We start from the raw sequence: 23,346 nt of genomic DNA, 5'->3' as shown, positions 1-23,346 counted from the left end.
ACGAAAATTCCTTGAAATGATAGCATTTGTTATGAGTAAGAATATCATCTTGTCGTTTTAAATGAGCACAAGTCTTCCCGTTATGTTTAAATACGAATTTCTGAGGCTGTTTAACAATAGTGAAACTATTGCCATTTTACATACTTAACTTTATTTTTATATGTAACAGAAATAAAAAATATTTCCTAATAACAAGACTTTATTTTTAACAATTACATCTAAAATCAATCTGAACGCTTTAAATAATCTCTAAATCACCAAAATACAATTAAAACTGCACATACAAAATTATTTGAAGAAGACCTAAGGATGCAGCCTTATATCCTTTGGTCCATGCAGACTTTAAAAAAAAATAGTGTTAAATGGATGATAAAATTAACTTAACAGTGAAAATATAAATGATAAATAAAACTGTGAAAAACTATTCTAAAATCACAAAAGTGGAATGTTTAGGTGCTACTTAATCTAAAATCACATAGCCTTTCACAATAAAAAAATAAATGATTATCTTAAATGAAAACCTATTAAAACGTTAAATATCTTTGGGTTTTCTAAATGCGAACTATCTTGGACGGGTTCAAGTTTATATGGCGTATGATTTCGAATTATATTTGAGAGTAATTTATCAAAAATTTGTACTCGTCGGTGGAAGACCTGCCACAATATTAGCATATAATACTTTTAACAACAATTATAAATATGTTATAGACAGAATTAACGTTGTCCATTTTACTCTGATAGCCTAAATAAAGAATTTGTATTTTGATTTCGAATTATATAACGGTGAATTAATTCTGGACATCAGATACATCAATTTTTATCGTTGTCCTCGTTAATGACGGAGAGATTTTCCTCTGATATTTTTTCCAAACATCCGCAGGTGAGGGAGTTGATGTTCTTCGCTATATCTTCCTCTATCTCCCGCTCCAACATCTCGAAGTCGTCATTTTCGACTTGACACTTCAAGCATTCGTCCGACGACGAGTCCTGGTAGCACAAGACGTTCTCAATATTCAATTCGACTTCGTCGTTTTTATCGTCCCTTATGAATAAAGACGGAGTACTGTTGCTCAACACGCGGGTGTCCCTGTTGATATTTTTAATGAAGATTTCAGATTTGGGACGAGCATTTAGTTTGTCGTTTAGTTTTTTGAGAGCCACGACGGGATTCGGTCGCTTGTCCTTCGGGAATACGCGCTGAAACCGTTCCTCGATCAAGGAAATGCTTCGTTTGAAGACCACCGTGTCCCTCGGTCCTTCGGAGCCGTCGACGGCGTCCCGGGACTCCGTGTCGGAGTTATCACAGCGGAAGTAAATGGTGTCGCAGCCGTTCTCCTGCTTCACTTTGACGAGGCAGCAGTCGTCCGCCTTCTCGCAGAGGATCTCATGCAGGGACCCGTGTAAGGGGATCAGTTTCACTCTGCCGCCGAAGTTCTCTTGCATGTGAGTCGAGAGGTCGTCGTCTATATATAAGTCCTCGGTGCTGCGAGCTTCCTGTTAACGAAAACAAATATTTCAACAAAATACTTGACGTAGATCATTCATTAAACATCTACTATATATCAATATCCATATTTTATGAATGGTTTTGCCAAATAAATTTATTAAAAAAAACAGTTACGTTTTCTATTAGGCTTTCCATTGCTTTCGATTTTATTGAATTCAACCTTAGTATTTCTTTAAAATAAGGACATATATACCAAAAAATGTTTCAATTCTATAAAATATTTTTAACAATACAAATACAAACCTGAATAGCACTGAAAGCTTGGCATCGCTTCAACGAATTTATATGAATGTCTTCCCCAGTCAAAGTGTCCTCCATAGATAAATTTAGTTTATCCTTGCCACTATTCGAGTCACATATTGTCACATTCACACAGTTGTCCAGAACTTGCAAGCTGTTCTCACCCGAACGATTAAACGTGATTTGTAACAGTGGTTTATTGTTACCGTTTATTTTCACCCTTGAAAATGATTTAATTGTGTCCTTTTTAGCGGCTTGCTCACCCTCGTCAGCGGTTTTCAAAGATTCCAGAATGTTAGCGACGCCTTTATTTAGTATGTCATCGCCTTTTTGAAGGCTGTTCGTGGATTCTGAAGTGTTGTCAGTTATTTCGTTTACTAGGTGATGGAACTCTTTTCGAATTAAATCTCGTATGAATTCTTCAATGCTTAGTGTATCAGTTGAACGGTCGATTTTGTGCGGACCATTTGCAACATCTTCAGTTATTGTCCTGTAACAAATAAGATGTATAATTAAAAAGTTGGTATTTTTATTGTTTTCAAAATTTTATATGAATAATAAAAAATATGGAAAAAAGGCCAACGGCACGCGGTGTTCCCAGGCGGTCACCCATCCAAGTACTGAACGCGCCCGACGTTGCTTAACTTCGGTGATCGGACGAGAACCGGTGTATTCAACGTGGTATGGACGTTGGCGATTGCTTATTCTAAATATTTGATTAGGTTTATTTAAAAGAAAGACTATTTTAAAAATTTATATTGAATAACAAATTTATTGTTATAATATTATTACACATCTTAATCAAAGTTAAAATAAAAAATATTTGTAAACATTTGTCGTTTTTAGTTATTTTTGTCGGGTCACATTTGTTTTCAATATTGCGATATTTTTAGAATATTTTTATAATTCTATTAATTTATAAATAAAGTTACAATAAATAACGAACCCTTTTTCCGAAGCTTTTATCCAGGTATTCGTGTCTTGAGGGAAGTTCATACTTTTCGAGATTGCTTCTCGCGCTTGGCAGTATTGTTCCCAATGGCCTATAAAAAAGAACATACTTTTAACTTCTGTAAATTATTTAATGAAAGCAAAATACTTGCATTAAAAACGATCGCCTATCATTTAATATAAACTAGAATATTGAAATGTGTTTGTATGATTATAAAATACAGTGCTTTACAATTTTTTTTAATTCGTGTTTAGATTATTATTTAGTACAAATATATAAATTTACTAAAGGAGAAGTAATAACAAAGTCAATTCTCTTTCAAATCTAAGAGCAGCACAATATTCAAGTACCTCTTAAAATTATAGAAATATTATAGCACATTAAAATAATATTAAACTTTATATGTAGTACATATCGTTCTTGTGTTCTAAGTGATTTGTTATTTCAATTTTAAATGAATATAAAATAAAGAATGAATGAATAAAGAATGAACCTCTACATCATTGTCTGTTTAAAAAAAACCAACTTCAAATAAAATGATCCTCTATTTTTCCACCCTTAGGGATGAGTACCCTGTACCAAATGGGTAGCAAACCTTCCCAAGCAAAGCATTTTCCTAATCGGTCCTTAAATTATGTAAACTAACATAAAAAAATACAACAGAATTGAGAATCTCCTTTATTCGAAGCCGGTTAAAATTGTAGATATATTATACAGAATTATCTTAAATAAAACAATATATTATTTATTATCAACAAATTTATTTATATACGTTAGAAAGAAAATATATGAATGTTAGTATATTGTAACCGTCACCATTTATAGAATTGCGATATAAACATTCTAAATTAGCCCATCTTTAGTTACAATGGCAATGGAAGTATATAGAATCCATAATTGGTGGTAAAAGTATTAATTTTAACTATTTTATCAGATACTTTGTTTATATATTATGTATATATCAATTCCATTATATAAAATATATAACATCTCTGTGTGCTCCTTATTCAAATATTATGTAATAATTGTGGTTTCGGCTTTTTAAAAACCTGTAGGTTTACTGGTAGAAAATACTTTCATATATTAAGCCCGCCTCTAATACCAGCTACACTTATTCGGTAAATATATTATTTAATTATTAATTATTTTGTTGTAATATCGTGCTATAGTTTGTTACTATGTACTTCGTGTCATTTATATTTCTTAAGCATTGTGTTACAAGTAAAAAAGAAATCGATAATCATTATTCAATCTGACATCCAACATTTAATGTTCTATTCCAATGTTTCATTGTTTTTTCAAATACTAACTACCCTCCTGGCTTCACACGGGTAGAATAAGGGTCCACTTAGAACGTTTATAAATACGTAAGACTTTTTTGGGCTACATAATCGGATGAATGGCACTCGGATTAGAAACAAACATACAAACATATTTATATAGAAGATTATTTTTTTATGCAACTGTCAATGGCACTTAAATATTATCTACTTATTTAATCTACAAAAAATCAACGAAGTAAGATACTCTTCAAGTTTTAATATCGAATTTTATGATGATAAAATATTCCTTTGTACGGTGAAAGGTAAAAAATTAAGCTTTACATTCTTGAATTTAAACTCAGTGCGATTCAGTTTTGCAGTCCAGTTAAATTTAAATACAAAATTTAACAGCAATCCATTTATTTTTAAACGGTTGAATTATTTCAAAATAAACCACTCCATTGTATTGACTTTGTGTAAGATATATAATGAAATGAAAGTTAGTTTAATTGACATGCATTAAGAAACAAAACAATACAAAACAAAAACGAAAATATATATTTCTTATTTGTAATATTATATTAAAGACGCTTGTGATATATTTAAGCTTTTTAATCTATTTTTAATATTGTGGCATTTGTTTGTTTTGTTTACGAGTTAAAAATATTATTAGCTGCATTTTACACATGCGTATAAATCAGTATTTTAAGCTGAAAGCGAATTCTACGAAGCCTTCATGCGTGGTGCGTGCATATCATTCAACAACACCGCTATTGGTGCGCATGCAAGTACCCGCTGCGCACTGACCGGCGGTCGCGCGCGGCGGGCGGCGGCGCGGCGGCGCGGCGCGCGGCGCCTGCCGCGTGTCCACGCAGTGCGACGCGGGCTTCACCGCGGGCACGTGACTGGAACATTCGAAACACGAATAAGGACGTTACTCGTACTGGCAAGGCTCAATACATTACTTGTATTAGCCTTTAGGAATGATAAGAAATCGGGGTCTATTATTGTTACGAAATAAATCTTTCAGATGTATCGTTCGTACGAAAATGTCATGATGCCATTTATAATTATTTCTTATGTCTATAAGTAGAAATGCTTGCTTATTGTTATCTATAATTGTAAGTGCCACTACGTAAAACTTCAATCATGTCTATCGATTCTACGTCAGGGAATAGTTTAGCGTGTAAGGTACTTCCTTATTATAAACACTAAAAAAAAGGCCAACGGCACGCGGTGTTCCCAGGCGGTCACCCATCCAAGTACTGAACGCGCCCGACGTTGCTTAACTTCGGTGATCGGACGAGAACCGGTGTATTCAACGTGGTATGGACGTTGGCGAAATTCATTCCCAATTCGAATAATAACACATACGAGTAAAATTTGATAGCAGAAATTGATACAAATATTCATTATAACAAGATTAAAATAAAACTTATATCATGCTAAATTGACTTCTTTAAGTGACGACATGGCTACAACGATAAACCTATCATTTGCACAATATTTTCATTGCCACCATTGTAAATTTATATAAGAAAATGCATAAAAGCACTTAATCATCGTATTAAAGAATATTTCATTAAATGTATTTTAATTTACATAAGTCTGAAAGATATGCACTAATAATATTATTTGGGAAAAGTTTTTTCCTTAAAATTATATTATAAATTAAAATAGTAAAGATTGTAAGAAGTCCATTCTACCCCAATCCTCACATCTTCAATCAGGGGATTGTGTTTACCTGTGTCCCTGGTACTCTCTCACCATTCAACCACAACAATACAATGTATTAACGTTTGTCGACGAAGTGACTGGGCTACCTGCGGCTGTCCTCCGGCAGCGACATGGAGCGGCCCGTCTTCCTGCTGGCCTCGTGTATCCAGCGCTCGTGTATGGCGACGAGCGGCTTGACGTACACGCTGGCCAGCGCGTCGTCCGCCCGCGCGCCCTTCACGCAGCCCAGCGAGCGCGCGCGCTCCAGCGGCGCCGGCGGGGGCGGCGGCACTCTGTCCAGTATAAGATACTTTTGTTATTTACATTATTTAATACCATGTAATATTAAGTAAACAGTTTAACTATAATAAGTTAGACGATGATCTTGACATGTGTAACGATTTTATGAGAATTATCATATAGAAAACTAATAAAAAAAATTACCTCCGTAAACCTGTAAAGCTATCCCGAAGTGTATCTGTACTTCCCCTTGATATCATTTCGTTTCTCTCTTGCTGAATGAAAGTTAGAATTTCCGATTTGTCCTCCTTCTCTTGAGGCGGTTCCGCCGAAGTCAAATCCATATCAGTGACTTTGATTTTGGTTTCTGCAAAAAATAATATCAAAAAGGGCCAACGGCACGCGGTGTTCCCAGGCGGTCACCCATCCAAGTACTGAACGCGCCCGACGTTGCTTAACTTCGGTGATCGGACGAGAACCGGTGTATTCAACGTGGTATGGACGTTGGCGATAGAAATTGCGAATTATCTATACATTTGCATGCTTAGTTTTATCACAGACGTAAAAAAATAAAACATATCAATATTATTTTGTCAATTGTATCGAGTGGATATGTACACTCAGCTTATAACTATTATTACCTACTTGAAATAATGAAAATATAAAATAATAAAAATACAAATGAAACTAACACTATTAAAAATACAAAATGAAGATATTTATAACTGACATGAAAATTGAAAGTCAAATTATCAACACATAAATAAAAATACATACCTCTACTATTAGGCATAGAGGAAGGAACCTTCGGGGTCTCCTCAATTTGACTTTTATTAACATTTAATTCTCCCGACAGCCAAGCATTCTTCCTTAACTTATTACTTCGCGCGATCGGGGTATTTGGCAAGCTGTAGTTCTTTATATTAAAATTGTAAGAAGAGCGTTCAGTGCTATTTTGCTCCTTTAACAACGGTTTAATAGAGTCCAATTTAAATTCTGGCACTTTAATATGCAAGGGTTTATAAGACTTCGGTGTGAAGCTCCTGCTCAGTTTTGCCGTCGGACGCTCGGCACTTTGGTCCTTAATACTATCATCGGTGAGACCAAAATTATTCAAACGCGTATCCGGGCTAAGGATACTGCAGTATTCGGTTGAGTCACTTCTGTGTAAAGTTCCTGGAGTAACTACGTCGTTGATTCTTGCTCGGAGTTTTGCTAGGGGAGTCGAGCAGGCGCTTGAACATTCGTTCTCTTGCAATCGATCGAAGTTCAGAGGTGGATTATCCTCATCGGACGATATAAAACACTTATCCGTAGTATGAGCAGTTGGTAAGTTTATCTGTCGTATGGTTTCATACAAGGGGCTTGATTCCTTGGAGGTGTCGTTGGAACTATCGCGTGTGTGAATTTCGGCTTTATGTTCAATGTGCTTGGGACTGAGATAATCGGAGTCGGTGGGCGAAGTTGTGTCCCAAGGCTGAGTGCTCAGACTTAACTTATTTTTGGATAGTCGATCTGGTATTATTATATATTCCATTTCGTCGAGGGTACGCTGAAAGTAAAGATTTAAATATTATTAAAAAAATAACATACCGGGTTTGTTATATATTATTAATCCATATTCTACAAGGAACTAATACTAACAAGTCATGCTTTAAATAATTAATAAACTAAAATAATATTTGTTTTATAAATGTAATATAGTTATTTGCTTGTAAAACAAGTAATTAAAATAATAATAAAGTAAAAAAGGGCCAACGGCACGCGGTGTTCCCAGGCGGTCACCCATCCAAGTACTGAACGCGCCCGACGTTGCTTAACTTCGGTGATCGGACGAGAACCGGTGTATTCAACGTGGTATGGACGTTGGCGATTTAGAGACTAAATATATCCTATCTTATCCGAATGACTAACAATTATAATATTATTATCGTTATTCAAATTTGGCTTCTTTATTCATGTTTTCAGGGCAATTTTATTTAAGTATTTGTCATATGTGATGAGTTTAAAAAACTTGAGGATTATGACGTTACGTGTAAATTAGACACACGTCAATATTCACGCATATTTTATTTATATATTATTATAAAATAAAGTTATTTATAGTTAATAATCATACCTTGGCACGAAATAAAAAGAAAATATTTGTTTTTAGTGGGAAAAAATACATTAGGACTTGGTAATTTTTTTGTCTTACTTATTTTGAATCAAAAACTTACAGAAAGTGGGGTGCAAGGTATATTGCAAACACATGAGAAGCCATATATTTCGGAAGTACATAGATGATTCAAATTTAAATTGGACAAGGAAACCTTAAGTTTCTTTCAAAAAGATCTATTTAGCCGAATATAACTTTTTTAATGAATTGTCGGGAGTAAAACAAAGTTAACGTCACCTCAACTACTCGAATGGTACAGTTGAGATGAGTTTTGGCCCTTTTTTCCATATATCTATTATCACGAAAAGATTGTTTAAGCATCTAGGGAATCTATTTAAAGTGTACAAAATCTCAGCATCGAATAGAAGGCAAAGTGTAGGAGACCTGCGCGTGAAGCAGCTGCGCCCGCAACGCGGCGAGCGAGGCGCGCGCGGCGCGGCGCGGCGCGAGGCCGGCGCGCAGCGCGCCCCGCAGCGCGGCGGGGAGGGCGGCGGGGCGCGGGGAGGCGCGCGGGGAGGGCGGCGCGGCGGGCGGCGGGCCGGCCGCGCCGCGCCCGCCCGCGTGGCGCGCCCGCAGCGCGCCGTACGACTGCGCCTGCCACGGGACCGCCGCTGCGGACGTAGAGCATTTCGGAGAAGGTGCTCAGGAATTATACGAACTTTTTCCTCCCGCCCCCTTTTACTATCGACCGGCCTAAACGCGACCGTACGAACCGCTTCGAATCTACATTCATCATTCGCACTGCGAAACTATGAACTGCTTTGCCCGAGTCCGTATTTCCTGATAGGTACAATGTTGGTATCTTCAAATCCAGAGTAAACAGGTGCAAGCGTGCTCCATCCTAGACCGTGTCGAAGCTTAACATCAGGCAAGTCGACGGTCAAACACTAGCCTATTAATTGTAAAAAAGCGCTCCTCAGTTAAGGCACCCGGTGCGTTTGTTAAGCCTGCCACTTTTGTGCTGTGGTTCTTTCGTAGTAGGGGACCACCTTATAGTAGGTGCTCGCCTCGGCCCGTGGACAATGCCATATATGTTAATTAATAGTATTAATGAATATTGGCATATAAAGTATTTCTTAGATATAAGATATGCCCTTGTGCCTTTAATTACAGCTTGCTCACCCCAAAAACTAGACAATACCGTTGTCGTTACCGTCGTTGTACGAAATACTGCTATTTAGCGTTAGAATATGAATACGAACGAGGAGCCTAGCGGCATGTGAGTCGGCCTCCCGTCCTAGGCCCCCTCCTAAATGACGTTTTAATTCTAAGCGTTTTATGTTAATAACAAATACTTCATACACTTTGCAAAATATTATGAAATATTACACATAATTATACATAATTTGAATAAAAAAATAGTAAAAGTTTGGGCGTGCGATAATACGATAATACCATAACATTTATTTCAATTTAATATTTAACAAAAACCATGCTTTTTTTTTTCTTTACGATAATACAACTAAAAACAATTATTTCATTCGTTATTACACAATATATTTAATAAATAGGTTAATTCTTGTATCATAAAAAATATGATTATTTAAATCTGTTTTTAATTATTGATAAAATTACTAATTAATTATGTATTGACTGATATTCTAGATTAAATTCTGTTTGAAATTAATGAAATGGGATTAAAATGAACAAGTTATAAACAAGATTCACTTATAATTTATCGAACAACATATAAAAAATATTGAAGATTCTGTAATCATGCTAAAATTATAGCTTGCGTCAAGCGTTTCTGATGTCTTTTTATACAACTTTTTAAATATAAAATTTAAAAAAAACTTTCACACTTATATAAAATCATATTGTTCTTGGTGGAAGGGTTATGTGCAAGCCCGTTTAGGTAGATACCACCAACCTATCATATATTCTACCGCTAAAAAGCTATAGTTTATTGCATTCCGGTGAGCCGAGTGAGCGAGTGTAACTGCAGACACAAGGGAAATTTTAGTTCCCATATTTGGCAGTGCATTAGCGATGTAAGGAACAGTTAATACTTCTTACGGCCCCCCTTTTCTATGGGTGATGGTGACCACTTACCATTAGGTAGCACATTTGAACGTCCACCTACATATTTTTATATAAAAAATACGTTATTATCAATAAACAGACAATCTAGCGAAAACAATTATTTAAATTAGGCTGGTAGTTTAGAAGATTAGCTCTTTCGTCCATATGAACTCTCCAGTTTTATAAAATAGAGCACCATTACATATTCATATTAAATATTCACCATTACAGCATTCCCAAAGCATAATGGATAGGGAATACACATCGCTCTTAGAACACGGATGAACAAAGCCATCTTCGTCAGGCTCGAAGAGTTCAGGAGCTTGCCAGCGATAGTGCTCAGATTCGGAGTACGCTTTATAGTGCTTTGATACAGCGTTGGAGCTGAGGTACGCCTCGGACGAGCGCTGCGACAGGAGCGGCTCGGACTCGGAGGTCACGTCGCAGCCCTCTGGAAAACGAAAATGGATCTTGAATATTTGGGTAGCAACGACCACGCAAACTCCTCCCCTTAATCGTATGGGCTAACTCTAGATCCTAAGTCCTAGCTAACTCTTTGTATTATGTCCACCTCTTTACTTCTGGCTGGATTGATTGTGTTCACGAGCCGGTGTCGGCCCACGGAGCTTATTTTAAATACACCTGACCTACTGGATAGATTTTGATTTATAAGTAATATGAAGCTGCAGTTACAATCTTGCGCGATTATACGCCTTTTCTCTTTACATTTGTAGTTCACCGTGTGTGGTATCCGCTTTATGATACTTACCACTTAAGTTGGCGTACTGCGGCTCCGTTGAAAAAATTTCATACCCCTTGTCCTCATTCCGTTTAGTCACTGGAAGATTCGTACAAGGTCCGAGGTCGGACAGTTTCGCAGTGTCTTGTGCGGATATCATTACGCTCATACTGGACAGCTCAGTGTGGAGGTAGCCTTGCATATGTAGGAAAACTAAAGCATTCGCGATGTCTAATGCGTAGTGGACAGATGTTTGGACACTTAAAATACGACCCTGAAAAATATACAGATTAATATTATTGAAGTAATTCATTCAATACTTGTTGAGGCTTATAGTGTATGTGATATTAAATTTTTTTTTACCTGTACATGAAGTATAGCAAATAATGTATCGATGCATCTTTCGCAAATTATGTGAATATTACTATTTACATCCGGGTAGAGTCCCATTAGAAGTATTATGTTTGGATGGCGATATTTTCTGTAAAATATTAAAAAAATCATTTTTGTTTACTATAATTACTATGGGTGTACGTGTCCAGTGAAAATCATTGGTTATATTATGTTAGCATAGAGCTGATATAGCCCTGTGTGTAGGGGATAGACCTGATGGATGAGTGGATCATAGCTGATGATCACGGGCTCAAAATCGGACAAGAAATACTGAACTTTCATGTGCTTAATTTGTGTATTTAATCGCTCGATGGTTAAGGTAAAATTTCTTTTTTATATAAATTAGTAGGCGGATATTGGCGCTGTAAGTAATAACCAAGCGTGGAAATAAGATGTTATGTCCCTTGTTCCTGTAATTCCATTGGTTCCTTCAAACCGGGACACAACAGTATTAAATCTTGCTGTTTTACCTACCCAGATGGACACTACAGGAGTCCTGCTATCAAATCAAGCTAACTTCCATGTGTCGGCTATGACATTAGCTCAAAATCTTCTTAAGAGTAAAGCATTATTTGCCTATTTACTTAACAATAAAAAAAACACAAAGAGATATATAATAACCTTAGTATATTTATCTCCATGTTCTGTTTCTTCTTGACGTGCTCGATGGTGACTCCGGCCAGCTTTTTGATTTGCACTGGCACCACTCCCCACTTGCCGTTACTCCATGCTTTGTTTTTATCAATCGTCACATTCAAATTGCATGCACTCGCGATTGGCAGTCCAAACGTGCTTACGTCACTCTACGAACAATCAGCAAGACAGTTTGAACCGGTTTCTAGTATTATTACTATTTGCAAGGAACGTGCAGTAAAAAGTGAATGAGGCATGCAAATAGAATTGATAAGTCTTATATAATATCGTATATGTTATTGCTAACACTCATAAAAGAACGTATTACACATAAGACTTATTATTAACTGTTACAACACATAAAAAACTGTTCACGTGCAGTTCTTTCGATATTTTATTTTATAATTCTCTAAGGTTTTACCTTACTATCGTCAGATTTGCTTGTGTTCAGCGATGGCGCCTGCAGCTGCTCATCCGCCCACTGGTCAAAGTGCTTCAATTCACTCATCACTTCCCAAAGCTTCTCTTCGCAACTATCATTTTTATGACTTCCCGAACTTGAGCTCGATGTTTTCACGTCCCCAGCCGTCTGCACTCCGTCAACTTCCTCCTCATCGCTTCTCGCTCCGTCCAAAAAGTTTTTAGTGTCGAAAGGTAACGAATTGTTCTTAAAGAAAAATGGCGGGGATGACGGTTGGTCGTCTTTAAAATCTATATGCTTTTGAATAAAGAAATCTGGCGAGCGTTGATTCGAGTTATGACGATTGGTTTTACGTGGCTCCGAATATGACGCCGTTGCGAACATATTGCCCGGCATGAAGACTTGGTTTTGAAAGAGAAACTGTATGTTTGGAACACCTTCGTGAAGTTTTTCCACGGAATGCGCGCTTCGAGTTCGTTTATGCGACTTCTTTTTATATTTTATGGCCGACTTTTTCTCATAATTAAAAGTGGTGTCCGGGTCGCCGGTACAATCTGTACAGGAGACGGGAAGAGAGTGACGTGCGCATTTTTTCTTTACGGGCGTTACTTGCAGGTCTCTGCTACCAGAAGATCTCCTTGCTTGGAATTCTGCGAGGTCTCGTTTGTATTCCTCTGTCCGTATTGTACCGACTTGTACAGGAGTGTCGTCTATAGATGGCGAGGGTCCTACATGACTGGTAGTGACGGTCACACGTTCTCTGCGAATAAAGAATATTCAACCTATTCTTATTGAAGCTAATTATAATTTTTTCACGCGGAATATTATTACTGAGACGTTAAAAATTTAATAAAATCACGATTATACTTGTAATTCAAAGTAAACGAGTAAATTGTTGCATGCATGTGTATGACACACTTGTGCATGTTATGTTGAGCGGAACGGATCAACAATACAACAGAAGATGACGCCACCGGTCTGTTACGACACGAATTCCAAATTCTATATCAATTAATCGATCCATGTACGGAACTGCCCATTCAATATATTTATTATGTGTAACAAATGTTTATTGCTTTTAGTGTATATTTTTATTCGTTACGTTAATATTTTCGAAATTTCAGTACATTTATTTTAACAATAAAAATCAACATGATAGCTTTGAATTGATTTTTATTTTATATAACAACTTTGATGTGTGAAATTCGCCATTATCATTATTAATATGTTTCACGTATTCATACATGTTTGTACGAATATACAAACATTAACACATTTTAAAAATATATAAGATTAGCGTGAAGTTTTCTATATTAATGTCATGTACCTATTGCAAGTATAATGCACAACATAAATTATTATCTAAGCCCAAATTAATAAAACTATTTAAGTTCTGTGACAATATCAATGGCAAAATCGGTATCGAGTAAGATCGATCATAAGCAAAATAATATTAAAAGTTAAAAATAAGATGTTAACCAAGTAATTACAGTGATCTAAGAAATTAACAACGCAGCGTGGGACAGTCGCCGAGACTTAACTGGTTTTTGTGACGCGTTTCATTGTTCAGTTACTTTAACAATTTCCATAGCGGTGATTAACTTTGAACTAGCCCACAGCTCCGACTACAATGGCATTTCAACCGTGAATATCCATCGAGTAGCAACTTAACTTTTACCCTGATCGTTTCTATCATTGTACATATTACTTATCTTTATCAAGTGTTATGTGCATAGATAGACTTTGGTTTTTATTGTATGAGCAATTAAAAGTACATGTATTGTATAGTACCTACTTCTACATTAATGTAATATAAATATGATGAATCTATTGATATACAATATTTTCGATTTAATATTACAACAGAAATTATTATGAAGTATTCGATAGCTTATTTGGTGGTAGGCCTTTTTGCGAACCCGTCTGGGTAGGTACCACCCACTCATCTTATTAGTATTGTTGTGTTCCGATTTGCAAGTTAAGCCAGAGTAACTACAGGCACAAGGGATATAACATTCGCCAATATGCCCGAGTGCTTACCTATTTTTAAATTAAAAAAAGAACTTCATCTACTACCTGACAAAACCACTGAATGATTCATGATTGAATAAGCTTCACTAGTTAAACGGAGATGAGGCCTACGCTCGGCTGTCAGGCATTTACAGGCTGTTCATGTACAGGTTGAAAGTGTATTTCAGATAAGATAAATTATTTCATAATTTACCAAAAAAATTATTTTGATATATTTTATAAATCGTTAGTGCTATGGAGCCAAACACAAAAAATATTTTAGGAAGTTTTAAATATTGAAAAAATTAATTTAATGTAATTTTATTTTATTTTTATTTGCATTTACAGAATAATTAAATTTTTTTTATCTTAATCCATAGATTCAAATTTACATTATAATGCTATTCAATAGTTTATATTTATATCAAAATTCACTTATGTATTTTATTTAAATTAAAGATGTTTTTTCTTTTTGTTTTTTTTTTTGATATTTTTATTTTTTGTATGTTAAGTTAGCCTATAATTGATATATTTTGTAACAATATTTTTATAAATTCAATAAGACAAATGTTTTACTGAATATATATAAATAACGTTGGCTTATTTGATAAAAAAAAATACTTTCAATTTGGAAAATGTGTACAGTTTATCGCTATCTGCAATGCCAGTTCCATCGTTTATGATCTAGCGAACAAATACACTTTGGATTTCCAGAGAAAAAAAAACTGCTATCAATCATTGGAGTAATCTTACAAACGGCTCATTAAAATATTGAGTAAATTATATTAGTATATTAAAAACTTAACTTTTACTCGAAGCTAGACGTTTTAATCACCAAAGCGGCCAATAAGCCGTCACGGTGTTTATAATCAACGTGTCTATCAAAGGTGCGTCGTGAAATAAAATTTATATAAAAGCAGTAATCAGTTTGTATTTCTTTATGTATTCAAGAATTACCTATGACTAACACAATGATCACGAAATACATTCACAAACTCTTGTTCTCTATTTTGGATGGACATTTTACTTTTAAATATATACGTTTGGTTAAAACAAATTGTACATGATATCCTGGGTTTATTATTATATATGGGTTATTCACACATGGCCATCTGATCTCAAACTAAGCAGAGCTTGTACTATGGAAACCAGACAACTGATATACTACTTTTCTTTTGTAAATACATACTTATATAAATATTTACACCCAGACTAAGGACAAACAGATGTTCATGCACACAAATATCTGTCCTGGCTGGAAATCGAAACCACAACCTTCGGCGTAAAGGCAAGTATCTACCAAACAAGCCAACCGGTCCGCCATGATTAAATAGTATTTTAATTACTAACTACCCCGTTCCGGCTTTTTGCACGTGTCAAATAAGGGTCTAAATAAAATGTTTATACCGTAAAATATAATAACTACTGGTTTTCGCGGCGCTTACCAGTAAAGCTCCAAATCGCCATGATTTTCGACGTATTCAACAAATATCGTCATATTTTAACCAATTTACACAAAACTTTAATAAAAATCCATCCAATCATATTTTTTGTGTTTAAACCCTTCATACAGACAGACAAACAGACACGGTGGGGCGCTTTATTTTAAAATATGTAATATAAAAAGAGTTGGATTTAATATTCGTTGATTTTACACATACAGGTTACATAAATTTAATTGTATATGATAACATATATATCCATCTATGATTGATGAAAAAAAAAAGTAACTACTGACCGAGTTTCTCGCCGGTTCTATTAGGTAAAATCTACATTCTGAACCGGTAGTATTTTTATATTAAATTTCATCTTGTAATATAAGTCAAATAAGTTAGAATATATATTTAGATTTTTGATTTTCTTGTTCTCGTAAAGCGTAAAAAACCTTTTTGATTGTATTCATCTTATTTGCACAAATATTTTGCATATAACGCAAATGACTATACGTGTTTTGATTATTCGGTTTTTTTATACATAAATGGATTAATCAATTATTTAAATAAGACACACAACAAAGTAAGCAAAGAAAGCGCTTTTTTTTCTAAATCAATCAAGTTATAACACACACAATCGCTATTGGCAACAAATTATTACGATAACACGTACCTAATAACGCTTGTAAACATTACTAAGGGCAAGATTGCATGTACAAAATCACAATAATGGGAATATGATTAAGAGATTAGAGAAAGTCATTACTCGAAAGATAAATAGCTCACTGATAAGTCAAAAATACATTATGAACTTAATCTAAGACTTACATAATCGATGTTTAAAATAAAATAGAAAGCATCTCTGATAGCAAACAATTTTTGTTTCACGACGATAAGCTTACATAAATACGAAGCTGTCTAACCATCAATTTACGTTATTTTTTTTTAAAGTAATAAAAGTATTACGATGCATAAATCGGTAAATAGTGCGGTGAAAGTGAAATTTTGATACTGTTTTAGACAATGCCTCATTGAACGATGCTCTACCGAAATGCCTTTTGTTGGATGTATCAATCACACGGAAGAGTTTTAAGAGGTGATTCTATTGTTTAGTTCATTGGGTGAATTAAATTAATCGAGGTTGCATTCGGTTCGTGTTAACATTTGTTATACAATACATCTTTATAAGTAACTTGACTTTGTAATAACTTTTAATGAAATTAATTAGAATATAACATATTTAAGGTGCTGACATAACCCAGTGGTTGGAAACACGTGAATCATAATCGTAGATTGCGAGTTCACCATCGGGCAAGCACCTTTGAATTTTCATGTTCTTAATTTGTGTTTATAATTCATCTCGTGCTCGGAGGTGAAGGAAAACATCGTGAGGAAACCTGCATGTGTTGGATGAGTGGCCACATGTTTTTTTACCAACCCGCATTGGAGCAACGTGGCTGAATAAGCTCCAAACCTTCTCCTTACACCTTAGCCCAGCAGTTGGACATTTACCAGTTCTGACTTTACTTTCGACTCAACATCTTGAGAAAACTTGAAAGAGCGTTCTATTTAAATTCATAATAAAATACAAAAAAGTTTCGTCATTCGTCCTAAATTCGAAAATGTTCCATTTCTCGTATTATAAAATAATAAAAAGACAGTACTGTAAAAATGATTCGCTTTTACTGTTAAAAGACATAAAATAACAGCAAAAATGACTTAGTCTAGATTTTAGCGAATTTCTAAAGTAAAAGTTCTCCATTCAGCAATTTATTCTCGAGTGACGCGTCGATGCCGTATGATCTATTGAATGAATATTGAGAAAAAGAAAAAAAAAACATTATAACTCGCCTTGTATCACGTGTAAGTATGCTGAATATAAAGAAGTTATTAAAGCGCGACAAGTGCTATAAAATCAGATACAAGTGTCACATGCATTTATAGCACCTAAGTGCCCATACATAAAGTTCAAAATAATTTAATTAAAAAATAAACATGTTTACAACATACGGAAACATAGATACAAAATAAAAAGGAAATTAAATAGACAGACTATACCATGCCTACGTCATAATAAAATACGCTTTCGATTCACATGCCATTTAAAAATGGAACCAATAGGAGCGGTTTCTTTTTAATCTGTACAACAAACAAATGATTTTATTGTATGGTCAATTTCGTTTCGTTTTTACTAAACGAAACCATTGATAATGCAAATACTATTCGATTTTTGTTTAATTTCATGTTGTCTGGTCCGATTATATTCAAATCATTTTAAAAGTCCGTATAATTTGTGAATTTCGTTTATTTTATATTTGCTTATTTTAAATAACTTTAGATAGGACTAGCAATAAAAATAGCAATTTAAAAGTAACGCTTGAAAGTTTAAAAAAATATATAAATATACATATAGCAAGTTGCGCTAAACCAGCTCCGATTTCGCACCGATACAAATACGGTTTCGGTGTTTCACCCAATTCTTTTTAAATGACGAGATACAAACAAATATCATGTTACAGTCAGCATTGCGACAACCGAACTCTTCTAAATATTAATCGAACCGCATGTGCCTGAGATTGTATTTTCTTCGTAGGCCTTTCATAATCATCTATTTACCTATTATACCGGTTTTTGATATTATATAAATACGAAGTATCAAGATTGATCAACTTAAAAAATGGGTCCGTAATATTTGAACATGACAGCAATTATCTATGATAATATATAGTAATATTATAAATGCGAAAGTAAATCTGTCCGCCTGTCTGTTACGTTTTCATGGTTAAACCAATAAACCGATTTTGATGAAATTTGGTATGAAGTCGCAAAACGCTTGTCTCTCTCTAACACGTGTTTATATAACATGTTTTGTCGAATATCTTAAATAAGATAAAAAATCTATCGAATAAAAAATGATTAAATTAATGAACAATATAAGCCCGGAAATTTAGTAACAACAATACGCCTGGAATGCGACCTCTATAGTTAACAGTTAAAAAGGCTTAGCAAGATCGATTGTTGAACTTTAGGCAGAGATTTCGTTAACAATAACATACGATATATACATTTTGTAGAAGTTTAATACGAACATAAAATAAAAAAACTACAAAATTAAAAAAAAAAGTTTTTGTAACATATCCACATTTGTAATTATAACATGGAATTGGACGGACGTCATTGTGGACTAGCATACCGAATGTTAAGACACCATCGAATCATCATTTGAACAAATTAACTTAAGCGGAAATGAGTTATATAAAATTGCACCGCTAAGTATGTACCCGCTGATTTTAATCTGAATTGTCTATTAAGATTGAGTAAATGTAATTTTCATCTGATGCCTTTGAATAATGAGAGAAAGAATAAGCGAAAATAAACAACGAATTATATATAATTAATAAGCAGCGTGGCGTCATTATTAAAAATTGTCTCACAGATATAAATGTTGTAATAGTTATATCATAATAGAAGGAATTCTGTTGTTTATATAATGAGAATTAATTCTGGATCTAGCGAGTATTTCGGTATAGACTATCTCATATTTCTTTTCGGTGGACACACTAAATTGGTCCTGCAAATTTTGATATTACGTTACGAAACAATAAATTCCGACTTTAGCTGCCTTTTTGTATTCTTAACAAAAAAAAGTGACCGAAGTCTACTTGTACCAAACGGAGTTTTATACACGTTGCCCTGACATCTTCGTTTAGAATGATAACATCTATGGTCCTGCTTTATCACGGAATGTAGGTGAAAAAAAATTAAAAAAAACTTAGTCATCAGTCCATGGTTTTATTTTCGTCCGTTTAATTCATGATGGACCCCCGAAAATTATATAAATTTAGCTCACATTCTTCATACTTATTGATGTTTGAGATATAAAAATTTTGAATTTCATGGAATTGAGCTTAAATATAGTTATTAAGCATTATTTATTTTCTTTCATATTTTGTAGACGTCGATTTACTTTAACTAATGTTCGATCGATTCTCTTAACATCAGATCAAGAAGCAGACATAAGCATGACTTTGATGTTTTGACACTTGTTTTGAAAGCGCTATCTATTAAAAACGCAGCAACATGTTGGCGTACCATTTTTCCGTAGTACGTATTTTCTGTAATGTAAAAATTCATTCTGCCATGTCTGTATCTCTCGTTTATATTTCTATTACAGAAAGTCTTCAAGAATTATTATAACGAGATAAGATGAACAGACTCGCTGTTCGATTCAAATAGATTCAAAAAACAAGAACAACAAAAAAAAGCGAACCATGTACTACCCTCTTTTTGTAACCATTTCAATGGCAATTGCCATTTGACAACGAAACGTGACGTCAGACATGCGTATTAATTATAGTAGATAAATTATTACTATTTACTACTATGTAATAAGAACGCAAACGAATCATAATGATTTACTAGTATAACATTCGCTTAACCATTTATATATTAAATTACTTATTTAAATACCAACTCCGACAATAATTATATTTAACGTAAATATTTATTGAACTAACAGTAATATTAAAGTGTACGTTTACAATGGTTTCAAAAGTAGAACAAGGAGAATAAAACATCAAACCTGCGATAAAACAAAGGAAACAAGCCATTGGATAAATTTAAATGAATTAGATAAAATCTGATAAGACGTCGGTCGCGTTCATTTTCTCCCAGCGTTTCCTCATTTCATTTTAATTGGAGATTAAAAATTAACGTCGAATTGTGAATGTGTCGATAATAATAAAGGTGCTTGTAATTATATTATCGATTGATTGAACGTTATGTAAATTTTATTATAATCGTAAACTTTACCGTACTAGTAGTCTATGTTCCGATTCCACTGACATTCGTGTATAACGCGCTAAATTTGAACGCATATGAAATTAAAATATATACGAAAATTTTAGTGTGGAATTGCGGTATTTACACATGCGCGCTCGTGTTGAGGCTAGGCGGCGAGGCGAAGAGCAACTTAAATGTAATAATATACTCGTGCTGCATTATCTCCGCACGCATGTTGCGAGTTGAGCGGCGAGGTAACTATTTCGCTATTCGCCTCGCGACTTTATTCTAACTAAAGGGACTAGTGGTAAGTGGAATTCATTCTACGGCTTTGAATAAACGGAATGGAACAATGTTGACTCTAGCGGAATATGCGGATGCTGCCAGAACCTGGACGTTGCTCATTGTTGTAAGTTGGAGAATAATGAAGACACACGAATGTGGAAACGGTCGATCGTGTATATTAATTAACTTGTAACATCGGACATTCTTTATCTATTTTAGCAGCGGTCACTCAGCAAAGTCTCAAAAGACTTTAGTATTGCGTAAAAAAACCTATCATAAGGTCTGTTCTTAAGTATTCAATCGAATAGGAAATAAATGGTACATTTTATTTATTCCAATTAGAAAAAAATCTTAATAAGTGATTTGTTAAAGACTTTATTTTAGTGTACATTTCGTTAGGTAAGACTTGATATATCCTTCATGTTGCATAATTTACAAAAAAATACATAAGTATGTAGTGTATTTACAATTTTATATGTTGCACGATTTTTAAGATAGCTTACGAAAATTCTCATTCCGTTTGCTTTTCGAGATGATGCTTCCTATACAGATGATGCTTCCTATACTATAACTACAATTATAGAAATAAAAATTCATTTAAATTAAATGGTTATTATATTAATAGATCTAACTAAGAATGTTTTAGTATATTTAGAAAAGTCCCGGGACTGCGATGCCTGGAACTTGTGAAAATTACGAAGACTTCACAAACTTTAACTATAAAAGATACGCAAAAACTTTGTTTGAATGATAGATCTGTAAAATGTCTACAGGAACTGAGATAGTGAATTTATTTTTTGAAATAGCCATTTTACGATGGACATTTTTAATTATTTTTTTTAAATAAATTTAAGACGTTTTATTTAAATAAAATTGCCGATTGTACAAATGTACATTGTAATTTGTAGCTTTAGAGAAAACCATTTAAATAAATGCATAAAAAGACGTAAGCCAAACGGTAAGGCCTTTTAGCGGTACAGTCAGGTCGACCGCTTAGTTTGATACTGATTGTATTACAATAATTGTTTTGTTCTATCTTATTATTTAATAAATCGTAGGGTAAATAATAATTATATTTGTACGAAGTCGTGACGTTGACTAGTAATATTATAATCAATTTAAATATCGAATAATAAAGAATATACCTACTTACTGGCAATATTTATTTAGTTAAAATTTACATACATTAAAACCTTCATAAATTTTAATCTATAATAAAATAATAATTTCCTCTTAAATCATGTGGCAAGGGCCGTCTATGAATAAAGATCACAAAATATAAACAAATTTAATAGATGACTCTTATAGTAACTCTATAATAACATTATAAAAATTATTTATTTTTATAGTGTTATTTCATATTTTCAGCAAACGAAAATACACTTGTAAAATTTCTATGTAAGTATATAAGTACATTGTAAAATATAAGTTACAAGCTATAAAACTTATTGAATGTATAAAACGTAGGTAGGTACATACCGGCGCAACCACTTAAATACTCCCATTTCTTGCAATGAAGCCACTTTTTATTAAATACTTAGTTACACATTTAAGCCGTTTACGACACGACACCAGCAAAAGTTTTTTTTAAACAGAAAGTCTGCCGACACGAGAAGCACGCGGAACATTACCGTCGCATTAGATTCGATCGTTATAAAAACGTCTAACAACAATGACCACCGATATATTGTGCGGTCAGACAAAACATCACGAACAGCACGGCAATCGCAATGAGTTGAATTTAGTTTTTTGTACAAATTACTTTTCGTCGCGCTCCGGTGATCCACTTCATCCACGCCGGTTGAGCTTCGCGCGTCACTCTATCACTGCATTGGCCGTTGAGCACTCAGGAATTACAAGTCAATCTCTCAGCGAATGAGATTTTATTTAAAAATATTATATTTCGCTTTAAATAGGGTAGTTTAGAAATACTTAAATATAATAAAATTGAAGGTAATACTTGTTTGTTTACCGTTGCTCATTAGACATTTCCGCTATAGACCGTGTTCTTAAAGCTTTATATTCTTTTATAAATTTCTTCATTATTTGTTTTTAAATTAATTTACCGTAATTTATACACTAATATTACTTAGCATATTACGTTTACATATATAGCAAATAATTAGTTTGAATATAATTAATAATAATTGAATAGTAGGTATTTTAATTTATAATACCGAAAATGACATGAAATAAGCAGTTGAATGTCTTTATTAAAAAAATATTAGTAATTCATTATTCTATTTAGTTAGATGCCTTATTTTTAAATGTTTCAGGGTTTTGTTTTAAACATTTGATACATTCATAATAAGTGATTCTTTATATTTAAATTAAAAATAATAAAAAGTTATAGTTCAAATAATTTTGACTTTGCTTAAAATTAATTGATTCATTTATTTGTTTCCGGTGTAACAGATAAGAAATCTCGGGAGCTACACTCTGTAACAAATTATTGTAACTTGAAATTATAATAAATTAATTAACCGAATTATTATAAACAATTAGTTCAAATCTGTGATAATGTTAAACTAGTAGTATTTTTTCAATTATAAT

General features: G+C 33.8%; 1 protein-coding gene and 4 non-coding genes across 5 annotated transcripts; all 5 read right to left on the bottom strand.

Annotated features, from left to right (window-relative positions):
- Positions 1-140: 140 nt before the first annotated feature.
- Positions 141-22,642, bottom strand: LOC126773510 (uncharacterized). The gene is made up of 14 exons (XM_050494461.1): positions 22,273-22,642; positions 12,284-13,043; positions 11,851-12,032; positions 11,200-11,317; positions 10,867-11,110; positions 10,321-10,548; positions 8,460-8,686; positions 6,695-7,469; positions 6,122-6,284; positions 5,785-5,970; positions 4,769-4,866; positions 2,694-2,790; positions 1,751-2,237; positions 141-1,494 (listed from the first exon to the last, which is right to left on the bottom strand). Exons 1-14 carry the CDS (start codon positions 22,296-22,298, stop codon positions 811-813), a joined length of 4,275 nt encoding a protein of 1,424 aa, XP_050350418.1. The 5' UTR covers positions 22,299-22,642; the 3' UTR covers positions 141-810.
- On the bottom strand, positions 2,324-2,442 carry LOC126773524 (5S ribosomal RNA). Its single transcript, XR_007669740.1, has one exon. It is a non-coding gene; the product is annotated as a 5S ribosomal RNA (ribosomal RNA).
- Positions 5,183-5,301, bottom strand: LOC126773523 (5S ribosomal RNA). Its single transcript, XR_007669739.1, has one exon. It is a non-coding gene; the product is annotated as a 5S ribosomal RNA (ribosomal RNA).
- On the bottom strand, positions 6,308-6,426 carry LOC126773531 (5S ribosomal RNA). The gene has a single exon (XR_007669745.1). It is a non-coding gene; the product is annotated as a 5S ribosomal RNA (ribosomal RNA).
- Positions 7,670-7,788, bottom strand: LOC126773530 (5S ribosomal RNA). The gene has a single exon (XR_007669744.1). It is a non-coding gene; the product is annotated as a 5S ribosomal RNA (ribosomal RNA).
- Positions 22,643-23,346: the final 704 nt, after the last annotated feature.

Source organism: Nymphalis io, chromosome 14, assembly GCF_905147045.1.
Source record: "Nymphalis io chromosome 14, ilAglIoxx1.1, whole genome shotgun sequence".
NCBI lineage: Eukaryota > Metazoa > Arthropoda > Insecta > Lepidoptera > Nymphalidae > Nymphalis > Nymphalis io.
Note: the sequence above shows the minus strand (reverse complement) of the source record. Positions and strands in the feature narration are given on the sequence as shown.

Bases quoted from the DNA above. Each gene is read 5' to 3' on its own strand.
- LOC126773510 (XM_050494461.1), bottom strand. From the start codon at position 22,298: ATGGGAGTATTTAAGTGGTTGCGCCG. The intron at 11,318-11,850 runs GTTATTATATAT...AATATTTTACAG, and splicing joins ATGGAGATAAATATACTAAG to AAAATATCGCCATCCAAACA. The intron at 1,495-1,750 runs GTTTGTATTTGT...TTTCGTTAACAG, and splicing joins AAGCTTTCAGTGCTATTCAG to GAAGCTCGCAGCACCGAGGA.